Source organism: Schistocerca piceifrons, chromosome 4 (genome assembly GCF_021461385.2).
Source record: "Schistocerca piceifrons isolate TAMUIC-IGC-003096 chromosome 4, iqSchPice1.1, whole genome shotgun sequence".
Classification (NCBI taxonomy): Eukaryota; Metazoa; Arthropoda; class Insecta; order Orthoptera; family Acrididae; genus Schistocerca; species Schistocerca piceifrons.
In genome coordinates this window covers 125,402,756-125,423,282 of record NC_060141.1, presented here as the reverse complement: position 1 = coordinate 125,423,282, position 20,527 = coordinate 125,402,756, and the positions used below count along the sequence as shown (strand labels likewise).

At 39.0% G+C, this 20,527-nt stretch overlaps 1 protein-coding gene across 5 annotated transcripts in view; it reads left to right on the top strand.

Annotated features, from left to right (window-relative positions):
* LOC124794732 (threonine--tRNA ligase 1, cytoplasmic) overlaps positions 1-20,527 on the top strand; it is a 170,179-nt gene that overhangs the window by 103,792 nt on the left and 45,860 nt on the right. For all 5 annotated transcript variants that reach the window (XM_047258331.1, XM_047258329.1, XM_047258327.1 and 2 more), the window contains one exon: positions 2,670-2,813. In XM_047258331.1, the coding sequence (XP_047114287.1) occupies positions 2,670-2,813 (144 nt within the window). The remainder of the gene's footprint in view (positions 1-2,669; positions 2,814-20,527) is intronic.

Here is a 20,527-nt window from a genome sequence, read left to right as displayed (position 1 = left end):
TAACCTACCTGCTTGATTAAGGGATCTGACATTCCACGCTCCGATCTGTAGAACGCCAGTTTTCTTTCTCCTGATAACAATGTCCTCCGGAGTAGCCCCGCCCGTAGATCGGAATGGGAGACTATTTTACCTCCGGAATATTTTACCCAAAAGGACACCATCATCATTTAACCATACAGTAAAGCTGCATGCCCTCGGGAAAAATTACGGCTGTAGTTTCCCTTTGCTTTTAGCCGTTCGCAGTACCAGCACAGCAAGGCTGTTTAGGTTAGTGTTACAAGGCCAGATCAGTCAATCATCCCGACTGCTGCCCCTGCAACTACTGAAAAGGCTGCTGCCCCTCTTCAGGAACCACATGTTTGTCTGGCCTCTCAACAGATTTCCCTCTGTTGTGGTTGCACCTACGGTACGGCTATCTGTATTGCTGACGCACGCAAGCCTCCCCACCAATGGCAAGGTCCATGGTTCATGTTTTATGGGTTCAAAATGACCCCCATTAGCTGCCAAACAATGTCGATGCTGCTGAACTGTTGATCAAACTATGGCTGTCAGTGTTGCTGGTGTGAGCTGCATAGGGCGCTTCAGTGGTTTGTCCTAGCTTGTGCTGTGTAGCTGGCTTCTGTTGATAAAATTCATTTTTTCAAGGCCCTCCATAGGTGGAAATAAAGAGGTGTAAGGTCTGGAGACCATTTGGAGTACTCTTCAACGTATTCATCATCGAGGTAGATTTACATCCAAGTAGGCTCTGACATCTTTGTGGTAGTGAGGCAGAGTGCCATCTAGTTGTAGGCGAAATCTTTCATTTATAAACATCTACTCACCATATAGCGGAGACGCTGAGTTGCGATAGGCACAATAAAAAGGTTCACACAATCATAGCTTTCGGCCATTAAGGCCTTTATCAGCAGTACACATACACACACGCGCACACACACACACACACACACTCAAGCGCAACTTGCACACACATCTCCAGTCTCAGAGAACTGAAACTAGTGTGTGTGTGTGTGTGTGTGTGTGTGTGTGTGTGTGTGTGTGTGTGTGTGTGTCTACTACTGACAAAGGCCTTAATGGCCGAAAGCTATAACTTTGTGAATCTTTTTATTGTGCCTATCACAGCTCAGCATCTCCACTATATGGTGAGTAGCAACTATCCTTCTCTCGTATTGTTACATTCCATCCTGGATTTTCCATTGTTTGATTTTTAAACATCTCTTGGATGTAGATGAAATAGATGTTTGCAGCATATTAAGATACATGTCATCAGTTATGGTATCTTCAAAGAAGAATGGGCCAATCAAACTGTGCACGCGATGGTGAGGATTTTCAGGAGCCCAATACATCCATTTGTGGCATTTTACAGTACCGTTCAGTTTGAATTGTGCCCTCAAATTGTTCATCCTCATGAGGCATGCCTTCAAACCACTCCAAGTACTCCATCCTTCAATCTGAGTTGTCCTTGTTCATAGTGTGCAGCGATCTTAGAATGTACACTTTCCATTTTCAACCTTCAGAATTTGTGGTACACTTGATTGGCTTACCCCACTATCACTTGCACCCTGCTTCCAGATTTTTGAGATGGCCTAGTAAAATGTTGCAGCTAGACTTGATATTTTTGGTCAGCCAGACCTCTGCTTATGCACATCTTGAACAGTACCATCAGCTTCAAATTTATCCCAAATACATTAAATTGTTGTTCATGTTGGTGGCCAAATGCCGTACACATTATGCCATTTCTGTTGCATTTACATTATTTTTCATACTTCCAGTACCAATTCAACATGTTGCTCAAATGACAGTCTTGCTTCATTCATTGCTGCACTGTCATATGCTGTAAAATGCATGCCAAGGTCTGTTGAGAACACAATGGCCAGCACTGCTGCACAAAATTGTAACAATACATCATGTCTACATTTTTCTGGATCCATCTGTATTTATTATTTATTTGCCAGTGACCTGTTTCGCCTGATTCAGGCATCTTCATAGTGCCAGACTATTAAATGGTGTTAGGTGCATGGGATATCGAGCATACAGAATATCCCAGCAAATGATTGCACTCATCAAATACTTGGAGACATTGTGCAGTGTCCTTACAGAGACATGCTCATATTCAGGCTATGCACACGATCACTGTGTGTGTAGCCTCCGACATATTTGCATGTTGACAGATCTACATGTACCTGGTACTCCTTTTGATACATTGGACTGCGTTGTGTGCCTTAGAGAGAACAACTCACAATGTTTCGAAATATTTGACAAGGTCAGTTATATGCTGAGATGTACTGTATGCTCAGTATCCCTTGTACCTAATACCATCTAATATTCAGACACTCTGAAGATGACTGAATCAGGCAATAAATAAATAATAAATACCTCCCTGCAACCAAGACTGACTGTATTTTTGTCATATTAGTACGTTGTTTACATTACAGGTCTTTTGTGCATTTGTGCGTATATCTGAAATTGTGTGTGTGTGTGTGTGTGTGTGTGTGTGTGTGTGTGTGTGTGTGTGTCTCCCTCCCTCCCACCTTAATTGTTGTGTCCATTTGAACATCCTTTTTGCTATAGAGTGCAAATATTAAGCAACATTTCACAGGGCTTAACTTAAAAAAAAATTCATTATAATCGTATGAGAACTTCTTGTATATTTCTTTTTGTTTTCCTTACAGTATAACCCATTCAAAGTAAGAATTCTAAAAGAGAAGGTCCAGACACCAACTACTACAGTATATCGCTGTGGACCTCTCATTGATCTATGTCGTGGACCACATGTGAGGCATACTGGCAAAGTGAAAGCTTTCAAGGTCACTAAGGTGAGCACTGTTGAACTATATTATTTTAATATCTCCATCATAATCTCTCACTTTGGTGCCATTCTCTTTGTTTTAATTCTATAACGACACCAAAGCATTTGAAATGAGACTCTTATTCGTAATTAATGATGAAAGTTGTAGCATTTGAAATTAACAATAAACAGCAGTGTGTGAATGAGTAAACTCTCCTAATAGCCCATTCAACGAAGACCAAAACAGGTAGATTATGAGAAAAGATCATGTTGTTGCAAATTTTTGCACAGTGCTAGAAGGGAGTGTCCTGAAGATCATATTATAAATCCTTACTGGTGGGGTGTGATTGTTGGGGGTAGGGGAGAGGGGGGGGGGGCATTTAAAGGACTTTTTTTTTTTTTTTTTTAGTTTTTCTCGAATAACTCAGAAACTTTGGGTTCTAGACTGTTTATCAGTAGAAAATTAAACGACATTAAATTTCCCATAAAAACAGTTTCTGTGTTGAAGGGAATGGAAAAATCTCGGATAAATAAAAATATTGTTTTAATGGTATAAAATTAATGTTTATCTTTAAATAAAGTGGATTAACAACAAATAGTAAATGTGTGTACCATGTCTAAGTGCAGTAGAGCCATATTAAGAGATAAATTGTGTTCCAGGTATATAACAAGGCGAAGGGGGCCATCTGTGGGGTAGAAGTGTGAAGGAAGCTAAGTTACCAGACTGTGTCATGCCCTTCTCTCTTCGGTAGGTCAGCAAATTGAAGAAGGAGCAGGTGATACCCCACTGAGTCATAAGAAGCAACTACGGGGTGTCTCACAAAGTTATGCTGACCCTGCAGAGTGCGCCTTATGAATCACCAGCAACTCAGTGCACTGACATGCCTGGGGATGTTTACTTTCCGCAAAATGTGTTAACACTACATGGAGGAGAAATGTGAGTTACTAATAACACAAATACAAGAAATGCTATGGACAGAATCTATATAAATGTCTACACACTGTATTACACTGCTATAGGGGAAGTTGATTCTTAGTCAGCCTATATGGCAGCTGTAGTGTTCTTTCAGGAAAAGTACACTTCCTCCATTGTGAGCTTTCAATTTACACACAGACTACAGCTCCCCAGTATTTCATGTCCAGGTCTGTTATGTGAATGGATAAAACAACATTACTGAGTTCGTGTTCATGCAGTGAAGTGAGTTCTCATTTGCAGGTGTTAAGTGAACTCTTACGTAGAAAAGCTTAACCACTGAACTGTCAACTGTCTACCACACTGAAGAGCCTACCCAAGTGTAACTTGCTATCAATATGTTCTCGACAATGTCCGTTTCGTTGTCACCACAACCTCTGTCTGGTATACTTTTCACAACATGAGGAGTGTCCAGTTCATCACCCCAGCCTCAGTTCTCCCAACATCTGAAGAGTCCCAGACACTTAAATTGCTTCCCGCTACAACAGAAGAAGATCACCTAGGTATTACAGAACTTCAGATATTTCGACATAAGTCAAGCAATGCATCACAGCAGATTACTGTCCTAGACCTGAAAATGATCAGTCCCATTCCATCAGACATAGTCAAACCTATCTTGACTGCACGTGGTGCAACCAGCTCTAAAAGTGCCAGCAATTCTCTGACGAAAAAGATTTATGCAGCCTACCAGTAACACAGTTAATTGTAAACGAAATGGTCATTCATTAATACACCCCAGAGTGACTAAAACATAATTGCATGGCTTTGCAATATGCTGTTAGCGATAGAATGCAGCAAGGCGTCACATATATCAATCCAATCCCTTTCCCACCAGCACAACATAGATCACTGGCATCATCACATTTACAAATTAAACATTCTAAGCCATTATTTAGAGGAATGTATTTTACATAAAAACTCACTTAACATGTGCAGAAAATACTCGGTTAATAAACTGAAAATAGGTACACTACCTAAACATGTGCTAAGTGAAGTAATTTTGTCTCTTTGCAGAAGAGAACTGGACTGGAAATTCTGGGAAGGTATAATCTGTCAGTAAACTGAAAACAGAGCAGTGCTCATGGTGGAGCAAGTTGCCTTTCCCAGAAGAATACTGCAGCTGCCACATAGGATGACTAAGGATCAATCTCCCCTGTAGCAATGTAGAACAATGTGCAGAGATTTAAGCATGTTCTGTCCATAAGCATATTGTGTGTTAGTATTATTAGTAACTCATATTTGCATTCCATATAGTGTTAACACATTGTGTGGGAAAAAACATCCCCTGAACGTGTCTGCACACTGTGTTGCCAGTGCTTCATGGGGCACTGTGGGGTTCGGTATAATTTCGTGAAACACCTTGTAGTTGCTCCTTGAGATGAAGTGGGGTAGGTAGAGCGGGGAATCACCTACTCCATCTTCAATATGCAAACCTACCAAGGAGGGAAGTGCATGAACTCATCCAACCACCTATATTCTCATGTGCTTCTAACCTCCTCCTCCTCCTCCTCCCCCTCCTCCTCCCCCCTCCCCCCCCCCCCCCCCCCCCAAATCCTGTTACATATGTGGATCACTATTTATCCTTTAATATGGCTCTACTGCACTTAGACGTAGTACACACATGTAATATTTGTCATTAACCCACTGCATTTAAAGATGAATATCAATTTTATACCATTATAGCAGTATTTTTATGGATCTATAATGTTTTTACGTCCCTCACAATGCGGAAACTATTTGTTCTTGAGAAAAAATGAACAGGGCCTTTTTTGTAGGAAATTTAATGTAGTTTGATTTTCTACTGGGAAACACTTTCACTAGCAGCTATAGTTTTTGAGTTATTTGAGGAAGATCTAAAAAAGTTACCTTAAAACGTCCCTCCTCCACACCACTCCACCGGTCAGGATTTTTACTACTTTGTTCATTAACCATTCATTATGCAAAAATTTGCAACTACACGAATTTTTGCCCTAATCTTCCTTTGTTGACTGGACTATAACATAGTACATCTACATCTACACCTACTCTGCACAATTATTCTAAAATTCACAGTTAAGTGCCTGACAGGGGGTTCATCGAACTACCTTCAAGCTATTTCTCTACAGTCCCACGCTCAAAAAATGCACGGTAAAAATGGACACTCCAGTCTCTCTGTGTGAGCTCCAGTTTCTCTTATTTTATTATGATCATCATTCCGCCCAATGTTGGTGGGTGCTAACAAAATATTTTCACACTCTGAGGAGAAAGTTGGTGATGAAAATTTCATGTGCAGATCCTGCCACAACGAAAAATGCCTTTGTTTTAATGATTGTGACCCCAATTCGTGTATCATATCTGTGGAACTCTCTCCCCTATTTTGTGATAGCATAGAACAAACTACCCTTCTTTGAACTTTTTCGATGTCCTCCATTGATCCTATCTGATGCAGATTGCATACCACCTCCAGAAGAGGGTGGACAAGCATGGTGTACCGCTGTTGCATTTTCTAAGTGTTCTGCCAATAAATAAGTATTTATTTTCTTTTAGCCACAACATTGCCTATGTGTTCATTCCAGTTGATGGTATTTGTAATTATAGAATCTAGTATTTAGTTGTATATCTAAAACCAAAGATGATGTGACTTACCAAACGAAAGCGCTGGCACGTCGATAGACACACAAACAAACACAAACATACACACAAAATACTAGCTTTCGCAACCAACAGTTGCTTCGTCAGGAAAGAGGGAAGGAGAGGGAAAGACGAAAGGATTTGGGTTTTAAGGGAGAGGGTAAGGAGTCATTCCAGTCCCGGGAGCGGAAAGACTTACCTTAGGGGGAAAAAAGGACGGGTATACACAGTTGAATTTACAGCCTTTAGATTTGTGTGATTTATTGTGTAATGTAAATTTAGCAGATTCCTTTTAGTACTCATGTGTATGACTTCATACCCTTCATTATTTAGAGTCAGTTGCCACTTTTTGCACCATTCGGGTATCTTGTTTAAATTGTTTTGCAATTTGTTTTGATCATCTGAGATTTATAGACAGTAAATGGCAGCATTATCCACAAACAGTCTTAAGAAGGCTACTTAAGTTGTCTCTTAAATCGCTTATGGAGATCAGGAACAGCAGAGTGCCTATAACACTTCCTTGGAGAATGCCGGATATTACTTCTATTTTACTCAGTGACTTTCCTTCATATAATATGAACTGTGACCTCTCTAACAGGAAGTCATGAATCCAGTTGCCCAAATGAAGCAATACTCCATAAGCAAACAATTTGATTGGAAGTCTCTTGTGAGGAACAGTATCAAAATCCTCCTGGAAATCAAAAAATATGGAATCAATTTGACATCTCCTGTCTGCAGCACTCATTACTTTGTGAGAATAAAGAGTTAGTTGTGTTTCACAAGAATGATTTTTCTGAATCCATATTGGCTGTTTGTTTATATATCATTTTCTTCGAGATAATTCATAATCTTCAAACACAGTATATATTCCAAAATCTTACTGCAAATCGACATTAGAGATATGAGTTTGTAATTCAGCAGATTACTGTCCTAAACTTGAAAATGATCAGTCCCATTTCCTTTCTTGAGTATTGGTGTTACTTGTGCAACTTTCCAGTCTTAAGGCACTGATCTTTCGACAAGCAAGTGGTTGTATATGATTGCTAAATATGGAGCTATTGTATCAGCATACTTTGTAAGGAACCGGACTGATATACAATATAGACTGAAGGCTTTGCCTTTATTAAGTGATTTATGCTGCTTTCCTGATGTTGTTGGGTTTGTCACCAGTTTGTAAAATCATACTGAAATAACATTTCCTTTGTACACTTGGCCACGATCTCAGACAAGACATTGTTCCCGAGCCTTGCTGAACTAATGTAAAACTAAAGATAGTGCCAATATATATATAGGCTGAAAATAAATGATGAATAGATCAGAAGTCTTCATCACTGCCCTTGTGTGCCCATTTACACATTCCCTTTTAATGAACAACATGAGTGCACTGAGCTGCTCAGAATGCCTAAACTCGTTATCCCGACACTGCAGCTGTGGTTTCCTCTGAGCCAAAGGCAAATCTATATCCGCACATGAAAGCGCATCCAGTTATACATGAATGCTGCCAATAGAAGCCTGAACCGTTCGCTCATGGTTATGCTTTCAGGTGGGGAAGACATCTGCAGCATTGCACTGACAATGTGATATCAAGAAGAATGGGGCAACTCAGTGCAAAGAACACAATAGTTTGTTGACATCAGAAATAAAGATTATCACAACAGCAACAAATATAATACAGTATTAAATCAAATGTGCTGTATGTTAAAAGAATGTAGGCTGCAGAAAAGAGTGAAAGAAAATAAAAACTCTCTGTTCACAGTACTGCCAAAAAAAGTGTCATTGAGACCTCAAGAAGAAGGGGTGCTGACAGTGAGGATGTTTACATACCAACAGTAAAGTTCTTTTGACAGGTTTCAATTCACCAGCGGCATTGAATCTTACAGTAGCCGATAACTTCTCAAGATAAGTAATCACTTTTCTCATCGAAAAGTCCTGCCACATTAATTTCTGTTGCACTAGGTCTAGTGGGAATCGGTAATTAACCTCACGCAGCATCAGTGAGTTTCAAAAAGAGTAATTGTCCTTCAGAAGTAGTTCTTTCCAAAGAACTGTCAAGCTTCCTCTCTCCTCTCATCTTCTCATCCATTTTTTCATCCATAATGACTTTTTTCTTCTTTTCATGTTACTCACTGCCACAGTATATAATGTAGCAGAGAAAACAATTGCTGTTTTGCTTTTAGCACTGGACGCCATGACCATACCATAGAGTCGACTGACATGCACTTTGTGGCCCATCTAACCACATGCGACTTTTCCCTTTTGCTTTAGCAAACTCTTTGTTTTGCACTTTGAGGAATGTGTAAATGGACTGTAAGCAGTGTGTATATACACCACCACCAGTGGTGGTCAGTACTTTTGAAGGCAGTCAGGAGAGGAGTCACTAAGATTTTTCCAGCAGACTGGTTCAACTACAGTGATATTTGTATGTGACAAGCATCTGATTATATTTGTCAGCTCTTAGAAATACAGTAAAATGCCTTTTTTAATGAATCTCTAGGGAGGGACCTGAATATTTTTCCTTAAGCAGGGGTTTTCCTCAAATGGGGATTTTCCCAAACTATGTGGAAAGATTGATCCAGAATCAAAATTCAAGCCTGTTTAGGTGATATGCATCCTTTTGATTTAGAAAATATGAAAAGAGACTTATTTGTTTTGTCCTCCCAGCGTATTGTCATGAAAGAGGTTGTTGCTATAGCTGGTTAATTTAAGTTAGAAGTAATTCATCTACATTAAAAGAAATACCTAACAGTAACAATGCCTTGCATACCAGCAGCAAAACTTAGTGAAACGGCTTCCTTTGCACCACTACAGCCACACTACCACTGCCAGTGCTCCTTCACAATAGTTTCACACATTCCACGTGCATCAGTCGCAGATATGGAACTCATCACAATAGCTCCATCCTTCTTCTGGAATGCTTTTGTCTTCAGCAGCAACTGATGTATCACAGCCAGCCTTTGTGTAACAGTTTAACGCAATCTGCTGTGTTCCACTATTCCAGGCAGCAGCAAACATATGCATAGCCTGTAGAACGCCGAGTCTTATCACTTCCTTCCTCTCAAGGAATGAAATAGAGTTCTGTACGACAGCTACTTTTTATTTGGTTGTAATCCTCTGCTTACAAGAAAATATGTATAGCATTGCCTACCAGTTGTTTAAATTGACATAGATTGACACTATTTTGACTACTTATGATGTGAACAACTTTTGAGATACAAATACCTTAAAATAATTTTTGGATTCCGTAGAAATGTCGGAACACGTGAGGCAATAATGACCCTATGGCTTATCTTAGAAGCTAAATTAAGAAAAGGCAAACCTACATTTCTAGCATTTGTAGACTTAAAGAAAGCTTTTGACAATGTTGACTGGAATACTCTCTTTCAAATTCTGAAGGTGGCAGGGGTAAAATACAGGGAGCGAAAGGCTACTTACAATTTTTACAGAAACCAGATGGCAGTTTTAACAGTCCAGGGGCACGAAAGGGAAGCAGCGGTTGGGAAGGGAGTGAGACAGGGTTGCAACCTATCCCCAATGTTATTCAATCTGTATATTGAGTAAGCAGTAAAGGAAACAAAAGAAAAATTCGGAGTAGGAATTAAAATCTATGGAGAAGAAATAAAAACTTTGAGGTTCGCCAATGACATTGCAATTCTGTCAGAGACAGCAAAGGACCTGGAAGAGCAGCTGAACGGAATGGACAGTGTCTTGAAAGGAGGATATAAGATGAACATCAACAAAAGCAAAATGAGGATAATGGAATGTAGTCGAATTCGCTGAGGGTATTAGATTAGGAAATGAGATGCTTAAAGTAGTGAATGAGTTTTGCTATTTGGGGAGCAAACTAACTGATAATGGTCAAAGTAGAGAGGATATAAAATGTAGACTGACAATGGCAAGGAGAGTGTTTCTGAAGAAGAGAAATTTGAGTATAGATTTAAGTGTCAGGAAGTCGTTTCTGAAAGTATTTGTATGGAGTGTAGCCATGTATGAAAGTGAAACATGGACGATAAATAGTCTACACAAGAAGAGAATAGAATCTTTCAAAATGTGGTGCTACAGAAGAATGCTGAAGATTGGATGGGTAGATCACATAACTAATGAGGAGGTATTGAATAGAACTGGAGAGGAGAGAAATTTGTGGCACAACTTGACTAGAAGAAGGGATTGGTTGGTAGGGCATATTCTGAGGCATCAAGGGATCACCAATTTCGTATTGGAGGGCAGTGTGGAGGGTAAAAATCGTAGAGGGAGACCAAGAGATGAATACACTAAGCAGATTCAGAAGGATGTAGGCTGCAGTACGTACTGGGAGATGAAGCAGCCTGCACAGGATAGAGTAGCATGGAGAGCTGCATCAAACCAGTCTCAGGACTGAAGACCACAACAACAATAACAACAAAATGATTTTATTTATTTAAGTTTACATTTTAAAAAAACACTATTTTTATACTTTTAGTAGCTTTTATTCTTATTGCAAATTTGTGCAAAGTGTACAGACAACAACAGAATGTCCCGAGCACACAAGTTTTGTGCACTTATAACATGTATTTGACTTTTTTGATCTTTCTTCTCTACACAATATGCACGTCATCATCTTTTCTTAGCTGCTGGTGTCGCTGGTGGCCCCCCCCCCCCCCCCCCCCATCTCTCTCTCTACTTACATGGATCATGGTGACGCTGTTGGTAGGTCATGAAAAGATCTAAAGACGGTAACAACTTTAGTTGTCTCAGGTACATAAGAAGCTATTGTTACATCTGGGTGAACACCAAATAATGTAAAATATACTTCACATCCTTTATGTGTAATAAAATCGGCAGGCATTTCACCTTTGTTTTTACCGACTAGTGTCTGATCGTTTGATAACAAATAATGAGCTAAATCAAGAGATGTAAAAAAAATTATCACAGGTGATATTACGTCCAGACTTTTCCATTTCAATCACCAAGGTTTTCACAACATTCTTTCCTAATTGCACGGCTCTGGTTTCTTCCTCCTTCCCCAAACATGCTTTCATCCTCAAGCGGTGGCTTTCTGCACGGTCACAAATTGCCCAGGAATTTATTCTGTATCTCCCAGATTTTAATGGGATGTATTGTGAACGAGGGTAGCAACCTCGAAATGTGACCAACTGTTCATCCACAGTCATGCACTATCTTGGAATGTAGGCATTCCTAAGGATAATTTCCCACATCTCAAAAACTTGTCTGATTGGTTCCAATTCGTCACTTGATGCCTATGTTCATGTCTGGCTTCTGCATTGTCAAAGCGCAACACCCTCAGGGTAGCAAGGAAGTGTTGAGAGACATAATGACATTGAACCGTGGTCAGCCATTCTCGACACTCCAGAGCTGACAGATGTCTTCATTTCTTGACTTGTCAACTCCAGTCAGGGCCAGAATAGCAAGAAACTTTTTCATTTCCTACATATCTGTATCCACCCCGTCCTCGTAAAGAATTCCACCTTCCTTGGTGGTCCACATACACACTTTGTCAGTGAGGGCTACATGAAAGAACAACATAAAACAATATTCTTCATTATCAAAGCTCCTAATCGAATAATTATGTAGGTCCCTGGTTTACTTTCAATACATCCTTTTTGCTCCGCCTACCAGAAATTCCAGCTTAAGGAGCTGTCGCCAATAGTTCAATCCTGTTATAAGAGAACAGTAATTCACACTCAGCAGAAATTGCACTAAATTGTTCTTATCCATCTTCATAAAGGGATTCTCCATGATCGTTGTATTGATGCAGTTCTGATTTTTCAGCGACATCTACCTCATTATTGTCATCATCATTGGAAGATTCACATTCACTAGGCAAGTTTTCAGAATCAGAAGACTGCTCCCACAGTTTCCTTATCTCCTCATCTGATAGTCCTCTTCTCCATAACATTTTCAGTTTGTAGACCAGACAACTGCTGTGAAGTAACACATGAAAATACACATGTGCATATCACAAGGAGGACTGTTGTACTCTGAAAGGTTAACAGCATGAGTCAACAGTGGCAAATGACATAACAGATACTGCGCAAACAGACATCAGGATGTTGAAAAATTGTTTCTAACCACACAGGCCTGCGAGGCCCGTATGGGAGGAAATGTGCACCAAGCATAGGTAAATTTTTATAATTTTTTTCCCAAATTATGACTAACCTGACAAATTAGAAAAAGTCATAAAATTAAAATAAAATGTGTAGTTACTAATAGAGAATATATTAAACATCATGGATGGTCCTCTGACGCCTAATGGTAGGTTAAGGTTTAACAGAGGGTATAATGCCCACTGTTCCCTCTCACATCTACTTTCGTCCCCCTCCTCCAGTCCCTCACACCCCTAAAATACAATGTATCCATTAATACAGTTTACTGCACTTACATGGGGTAGACACATTTAATACTTGTTCTTAAACCATTTCATTTAACAATAAACATTAATTTCACACCATTAAAACAGTGCTTTTAATAATCTGCTATTTTATCACCCCTTGAAATTTTGAAATGGGAAACGTTTTCACTAGGTGTAGTGGTTTTTGAGTTGCTAAAGAAAAAACATGAAAAAGTGACCTTCAGTGCCCCCAGCCTCCCACCTCTCCTCCTACTACGCTCGCATGTCACTTTTCTTCTGTTTTGATGACATGCAGAAGTTATCAAATGCACTGAATTCTTGGGAGACTAGTTTTTTACAGAATGTGCCAAGGATTTAATGAATATGATAGTACATGGATGCCTTTGTTTTGAAATTACAATCTTGTTGAATTTAATCTATTCTACTATTTATTACAATTTCTGCTGCTTTACTAATGTTGAAAACTGCTTGGTTTTCAGCACCTTAATCACACGGAACTGAGTTAAAAACAGATATTTCAACTGTGGACATTATGATAAATAGTATCGTCAGTGGCAAATGTGATGTCATTTAAGAACATTGCCATGAGCTATGGTGTATAAAGTGTGAATCTAACGAGTAATATCACTGGCTGGCATGCTGTAGGTCACCAGTTCAAATCCACCAGCAATTATTTGTTACTTAGTATTTGTCATTTCTGGAAGGTCCTTGAAGTACATTATGTTTGTGTATTCTGGAAAATTCAATGTTTTTATAAATAGCTGCACTCTCCATCCAGGATGTCAGTTCTGTTCTGGTTGTACACTGACGTTCATAATAAATATGCTTTTAGTACTAAGTATTTTATTTCATTGATGACAATTCTTTCGAATTTGGACTAGTGTGGGGTTACAATGTGACATTGTTTAGTGGAGATACTGTGTACTTCAAAACATCTACGTCACTCTGGTTCTTATTAGGCAAAGTAAAAGCTCTCTCTTACATGGACAGGATCTAGATTACAATTAGTACATCATTTCCACAGTTCATATATTCAGGGCTCAGTGGATTCCAAGCCAGCAGTAAGTCAGCTGTACATCAGTGTTCCCTGGAGATGCTGGTCAGGACTCGACGAAATGGCTGGATTTGGTCGAGTCACCAAATACAACTGGGGAGGGGGGGGGGGGGGTTGACATGAGAAATGTGTACTTCTACTTGGATGGCACAGCCCAACAGTGGTTCAAGAGCAACAGAGAGAAGCTCAGTTGCTGGAATGGATTCGAGGCCAAACTGAAGAAAACATTTAGCAACAATCAGTAGCAAGTATGCTTAGCAGAAAAACAGCTGAAGAACTGGGCCCAACATCATAGTGAAACGACATAGTCGTACATACTGAATGTTTTGGTCCTTTACAACATTGTGAATCCGAATGTGAGAGAGGCCAACAAAATCTCACATTTGATTAAAGGAGTTGCAGAGGACAAGTACCAAGCTCTTCTGGTAATCATTGTCACAGCAATAGAGAAATTCATCTAGTGGTGCAAGCCTATCAGGGAAATGCAACAGAAAGAGTGTCAGACGAAAGAGGTATGATCAGCTCCCAAATGTGGTCCATATGGCAGTTGCGAAAGTGAACCATGTCCTTCCTTCTCTCACACCAGGTTGTAAGAGAAGCCATGATAATAATTGACTATTCTATATTTACAATAAACGAATGAATGTATGTTGTTTATAAGACATGGCCCCTTTTATTTTGGACACCTCTAGCACTGGAAACATTTGTGTACAAGTCAAATCCACATTATATCAATCCATCCTATGAAAACACTATATCACAATAACTTTTGTACTCTCAGCACTGTTATGAAATAAACCATTCATAACAGATGATAGCAAAAGTATAAAATAATCCAAAGTGAACAACAAAATTCAGAAATTGCATTCCTCAAAAAGTATTGAGAATCCATAAAAGATACCAGGAGCGCCGCCCGAGGGATATGCGGGACAGCCACCCATGTAATTCTGTAAATGGTACTGGAATACTGCTGGCACAGCACCCTGCAAAACTGTTTAACCAAAAGTAGACTTGGTTGTTAAAGGGTGCAGCACCATCAAACAGTATCAACAAATGAACGAAGCCACTCACCTATGAGCCATCAGTTATCCCCAGATGTTTCTAGGCTCTGAACTGAATCTGCTGAAATGAGGCTGCCCAGTAGGTGCCATCACCTGACACTCCACCCAGTCTCTAGGGATCCAGTGTTTGATGCAGGACATTTGTCACAGGGCACTGGTGGTACTCACCTACCTGGCGTGGTCTTTTGCACCATGCTGCCAAGACAACATGCGTATACAACATCACTGCTCACCATGACTGTCCCATCCTCCCGCCAGGGACAGCTCCTGGACCACTGACATCAAAGCACTGTACAGAAGTAATGAGGAAAATTCCTGTTGAGTAAGCATTCTCAACTCCGTGCTCATTGCAGTGCTGCTGAATCCGCATCGCAGTTTCCCAAACATGCTACTCTGCAGCCAGAACTACCAGCCAATAACACAGGAGTTGGAAAAGCAGCTGCACTGCAACAGTAGGTTACCTGAGGCAGAAGAGCTGAATACTAGATATAGGGTACCAAAGATTTAGCAGTGAAGAGAACACAACATTAGTGGTGTGGCAAATCTTATGATTAGCGATGCCTTAATTTCAGGGTATATATTACAGAGATCATACATTGACAATTAATTCATGTATTAGTTTCTAGACAGTCTAACCTACCAGCCTCAAGGCAAGATATTTGGTGGGAGATTGATGACTAAGCTTGAAAGGTGTTATGACAAAAGTTAGAGCATTTTGTAGAGGTTGATTGCTAGGGCTCAGATGATTGTCTCAACTGAATAGCCAGGAAGGTAACTTTCTCTCTCTTAGGGAATGGGTGGAAGTTAATGTATGTGACGATCTGTTGGGGTAATAAGTTGTGCTTATAAATTGGTGACTTTCAGTATATTTTGTTACATAATTAGACTGCAGATACAGGCTTGTGAAGATAATATTGTCTCTCAGTCTTTATAAGATTTCTTATATATACAGTAAAACCCTGAATTAATGAACCTACTTTTAAGGAAGTCACCTTTTTAAAGAATATTTGTATCGGTCCTAGTGAATCTCGCACAAGAACAGTGTTATTCCTCTCCACTTTTAATAAACCTCACTTTTAGAAAAATTCCAGTTTTAACAAATAAATATGAAACATTCTGCAAATTAAAATCCAGATACACAATTCCTAACAAGTCCAAATGAGATTTCAGTTTGTTTAAATTTCACACATGTCGTACTTTGTGTCATGTGATAGATCATAATCAGTCGACCTCACTTTTAGTGATACCAAAAGTGTATTGAACAAATCTGAAATCAGTTTCCATCCCTAATACATGACTCAGGTTACGTGATCTGATGTCACTGTCACAAGTCTATGAAACTTGAAAAATGTTTGTTTGTTGAAGTTATCAATTTTACTTTTGTGGATTTATGGCCTGCAAATGTAAAAAGCTTACAGATTAGCAAAAGCTGATGATCATCTGTGATACTGGGGACAATCGTAACATTAAACTCTTCAACATGATTAAGAAATACGATTTAGTACCGTCGACATGTGAGGTATAATCAAAAATTAGGAAGCATTCTTAAATGCTAAAGCTAATGATTGCTGTGTATCGAAAAACAACAACATTCATATGTCTAGTTTAAACTATGTGGAAAATATTCTAAAGTATTTTCAAGGAATGAGCAGTGGCACCATTCCTACAAGCAGAAACATACTGCAAGAGAATGCATGTGCAATTGACCTGAAAATTATTGTTAAAAATATTACTGCATTGAACGGCTGGTTGGATAGTTTTAAAAAAATGTTGTTATCTATTTCAAAAGTGTAACTCGAGAAATTGAGTCAGTAATATAATTTTCTGCATTAACAGAAAAAAGCTAAAAGGGGGGGGGGGGGGGAGAAAGAAAAAAAAAAGAAAAAAACAAAAGAAAGGAAAAAAGGTAAAGAAAGTATGAGGACACTTTTGTGTGTAAATGATGACGGAGTACAGCAGCAGTGCCAAAATAACTTGAGAAACCTTTAAGAGATGTTTAAGGCCTTTAGATGTAGCAGGAAGGCAAATTGTACTTATTATTCATTGATGACATGTATGTCCCAAAGAGACAATTTCTGAGGAATATAATGTTGCTTTCCTTCCTCCATATTGTCACAAACCATCAGCAGAGAGAGCAGGTGAATACCACCCACCCCCTCTTTCTGTCCCACTACATCACGAGACACAACTACAGGGTGTTTAACGTTGATATACTGACCCTTCTGCAGCTCATCTTATAAATGCAATGCACAGACTTGCTCTGGTGGTTCTTATTTTCCACAGAGTGAATTAACAATACATGAAATACAGATGTGAGTTACTAATAATACTAACGCAAGGAGTGCTTATGGACAGAATCTGCTTAAATCTCTGCGCCCTATTGTGCACTGTTAGTTGTTCCGTGTGGCAGTTGTAGTGTTTTTCTGGGAGAGACTGCCTCCCCCACCATAAGCACAGCTTGCTTTTCAATTCACAGACAGGCCATATATTCACATAGCTCATGCTTGTATATTGTAGTTATTTTCAGTTTATATTTTCAGAGTGACGCTTCTTCTGGAAAATCTGGAATTATCAGGGACTTATATTTTACCCGGGAAAATTGGAGGAACCACAGGGAATTTTAGGTCTTTCATAAAATCTCAGGGAATCCTGAGTTGTTAACCTAGCATTGAAATTTAATGTTGTTGAGTTTTATAGATCAGAAATTTTAAAATTCTTCATATTTCATAGTGTGCTAATTATATTAATAGTATTCCGCTTAAATTATCAATGTTTAAAACCATGGTTGAGCTATTACCTATGGCTGGGATGTAGCTCTGCTGAGAGGATGGAAAACTCATTATTGTAATGAGTTAGGAGCTTATCAGGAGCTTCTTGACATCATCTTACTTCTCACTCATAGAATTTTCAGAGATTTTTTTTTCCAGTTTCATGTAATCATCCTGGTCTGTAGTTTTTAAGTGAGTTATGCAAGTCCTTCATGTATCCAGAACACAATTTACATCTTAATATAAGGGACAGTCAAATGAAAACTGAGACCCACTACAACAGGAGCATGGGATGATTCCATACAGAAGTAATCATCACACACATTAAGACATTTACTCCACTGGGAGATGAGATGACCTGACCAATTCCTGTTTTGTGGAATGCGGTCGCCTGGTGACAGATCCACAACCGCACCCACTCTTGCACTTGCTCATCCAACTGACACCAACATCCATGCATGCCTTTCTTCAGTTTGTGAAAAATGTTTGGAATCATTCAGTGGTGGGCGTTTGGTTTTCATTTGATTGCCCCTCATATTAGACTTAGCTTTGGTATGCATATTTAATATTCGTTCTTAAATGCCTTCATTTAACAGTAAACCTTAATTTTATACCATTAAAATACTATTTTTAATAATTTTGCAATCTCCTGCAATGCAGAAATTATTAGTCCTAGAGAAAAAATGAATAGCACTTTTTTTTTTTTTTTTTTTTTTTTTAGGTTATTTGATGAAGTCTATTCACATACGGGGAAAAATTTTTACTAGAAGCCACAGTTTTTTATTTATTCCAGAAAAAATTTTAAAAAGCTGTCTCTAACCCCTCATCACCACCACCCATACACTCACATCTCACCCCTCATGATTTTTAGTACATTTTTCATAGTACTCTCTTCTACCACTGTGCAAAAATTTGTGTCTACACAAATATTTTCTTGTATTCGTCCTTCTTCAAAATATTCTGCGACATAAGTGGCTATGGGAAGCCGAGTGTTTCAGCATATCAATTACCTGAAGATGAAGCACCAGTCAATTTCTCCTCTCCTGTTTCAAAAACTGCAAATACAAATGTTTTCTCTTTCTTCTGTCCAGGAAACTATCTCTTAAGTCCATTATTGTGGTGTTCAACTTTGAAAGTGCTTTCAAAAAATAATCATTTACGACTAGATTTAGCTTATTTTCCTGCAGCTATCATGGCCTAAGTGATCTTCAATAATTCATTTCGAAGGGTTGATATATTTATTTGTGTTTTTGCACTTGATGTATTCCCAGTAGATGGAATGCCAATGTGATGTCATGTCACTTAGTTCAGTATTGAGTGGGTGAAAGAGAATGTGTAAGGGACTAACATTCTTACAAAATGGTCTGCAAATAGTCTCACCATGAAGGAACTAGCAGAGCTGGTAGTGTTAATTATTATCAAAATCGAAATTCTTAATGGATATTCTTGATAAAAGATAATGTGGTAAATTCTACACTGTTGAGAAACTGAAAGAATGAGAAAAAGTATCATACAACCATTTCAAAATATCAGCATTTATTTGTTACAGTATTATGAAAAGGATAGATTGATGTTCACCATGTAGAGGAGACATTGAGTTGCAGACATGCACAACAAAAATGTTGTACATTTGAGCTTTTGACCACATGACCACACACACACACACACACACACACACACACACACACACACACACGACCACCATCTCTGGTCACTTAGGCTGGATTGTGACCAATGCATATCTGAATTGTGCTTGTATGAAAGTGTGTGTTCTCTCTCTCTCTCTCTCTCTCTCTCTCTCTCTCTCTCTGTTTTTTTAAAAAAAGAAGGCCTTCTGGCCAAAAACTCAAATGTATAGCAGTCTTTTTGTTGTGCCTGTCTGAAACTCACTATCTCCTCTATATGGTGGGTAGCAGTCAATCCTTTTTATAATACTGTCATAATTCCATCCTGTATTTTCCATTGTTCAACATATTTGTGTTAGTACATACATGCCTACACACACAACAAACAGTATTTATTAGGCAATATACACGGTGGTCCATTAATGGTGACTGGGCCAAATATCTCACAAAATAAGCATCAAATGAAAAAACTACAAAGAACGAAACTCATCTAGCTTGAAGGGGGAAACCAGATGGCACTATGGTTGGCCCGCTAGATGGCACTGCCATAGGTCAAACAGATAGCAACTGCATTCTTTTTTAATAGGAACCCCCATTTTTTTATTGCCTATTCGTGTAGTATGTAAAGAAATATCAATGTTTTAGTTGGTCCACTTTTTTTGCTTTGTGATAGATGGCGCTTCAATAGTCACAAACACATAATTATGTGGTATCACGTAACATTCCGCCAGTAGGGATGGTATTTGCTTCGTGATACATTACCTGTATTAAAATGGACCGTTTACCAATTGAGGAATAGGTTAATATTGTGTTGATGTATGGCTATTGTGATCAAAATGCCCAACGGGGGGTGTGCTATGTGTGCTGCTCGGTATTCTGGACGACATCATCAAAGTGTCTGGACCGTTTGCCAGATAGTTACGTTATTTAAGTAAACAGGAAGTGTTCAGCCACATGTGAAACATAAACCACGACCTGCAACAAATCATGATGCCCAAGTAGGTGTTTTAGCTGCTGTTGTGGCTAATCCGCTCATCAGTAGCAGACAAATTGCGCGAGAATCAGGGATCTCAAAAATGTCGATGTTGAGAATGCTACATCAACGTAGATTGCACCCGTACCATATTTCTATGCACCAGGAATTGCATGGAGACAACTTTGAACATTGTCTACAGTTCTGCACTGGACACACAAGAAATTGTGGGACGATGACAGATTTTTTTTGTACGCGTTCTATTTAGCGATGAAGCGCCATTAACCAACAGCGATAACGTAAACCGGCATAATGTGCACTATTGGGCAACG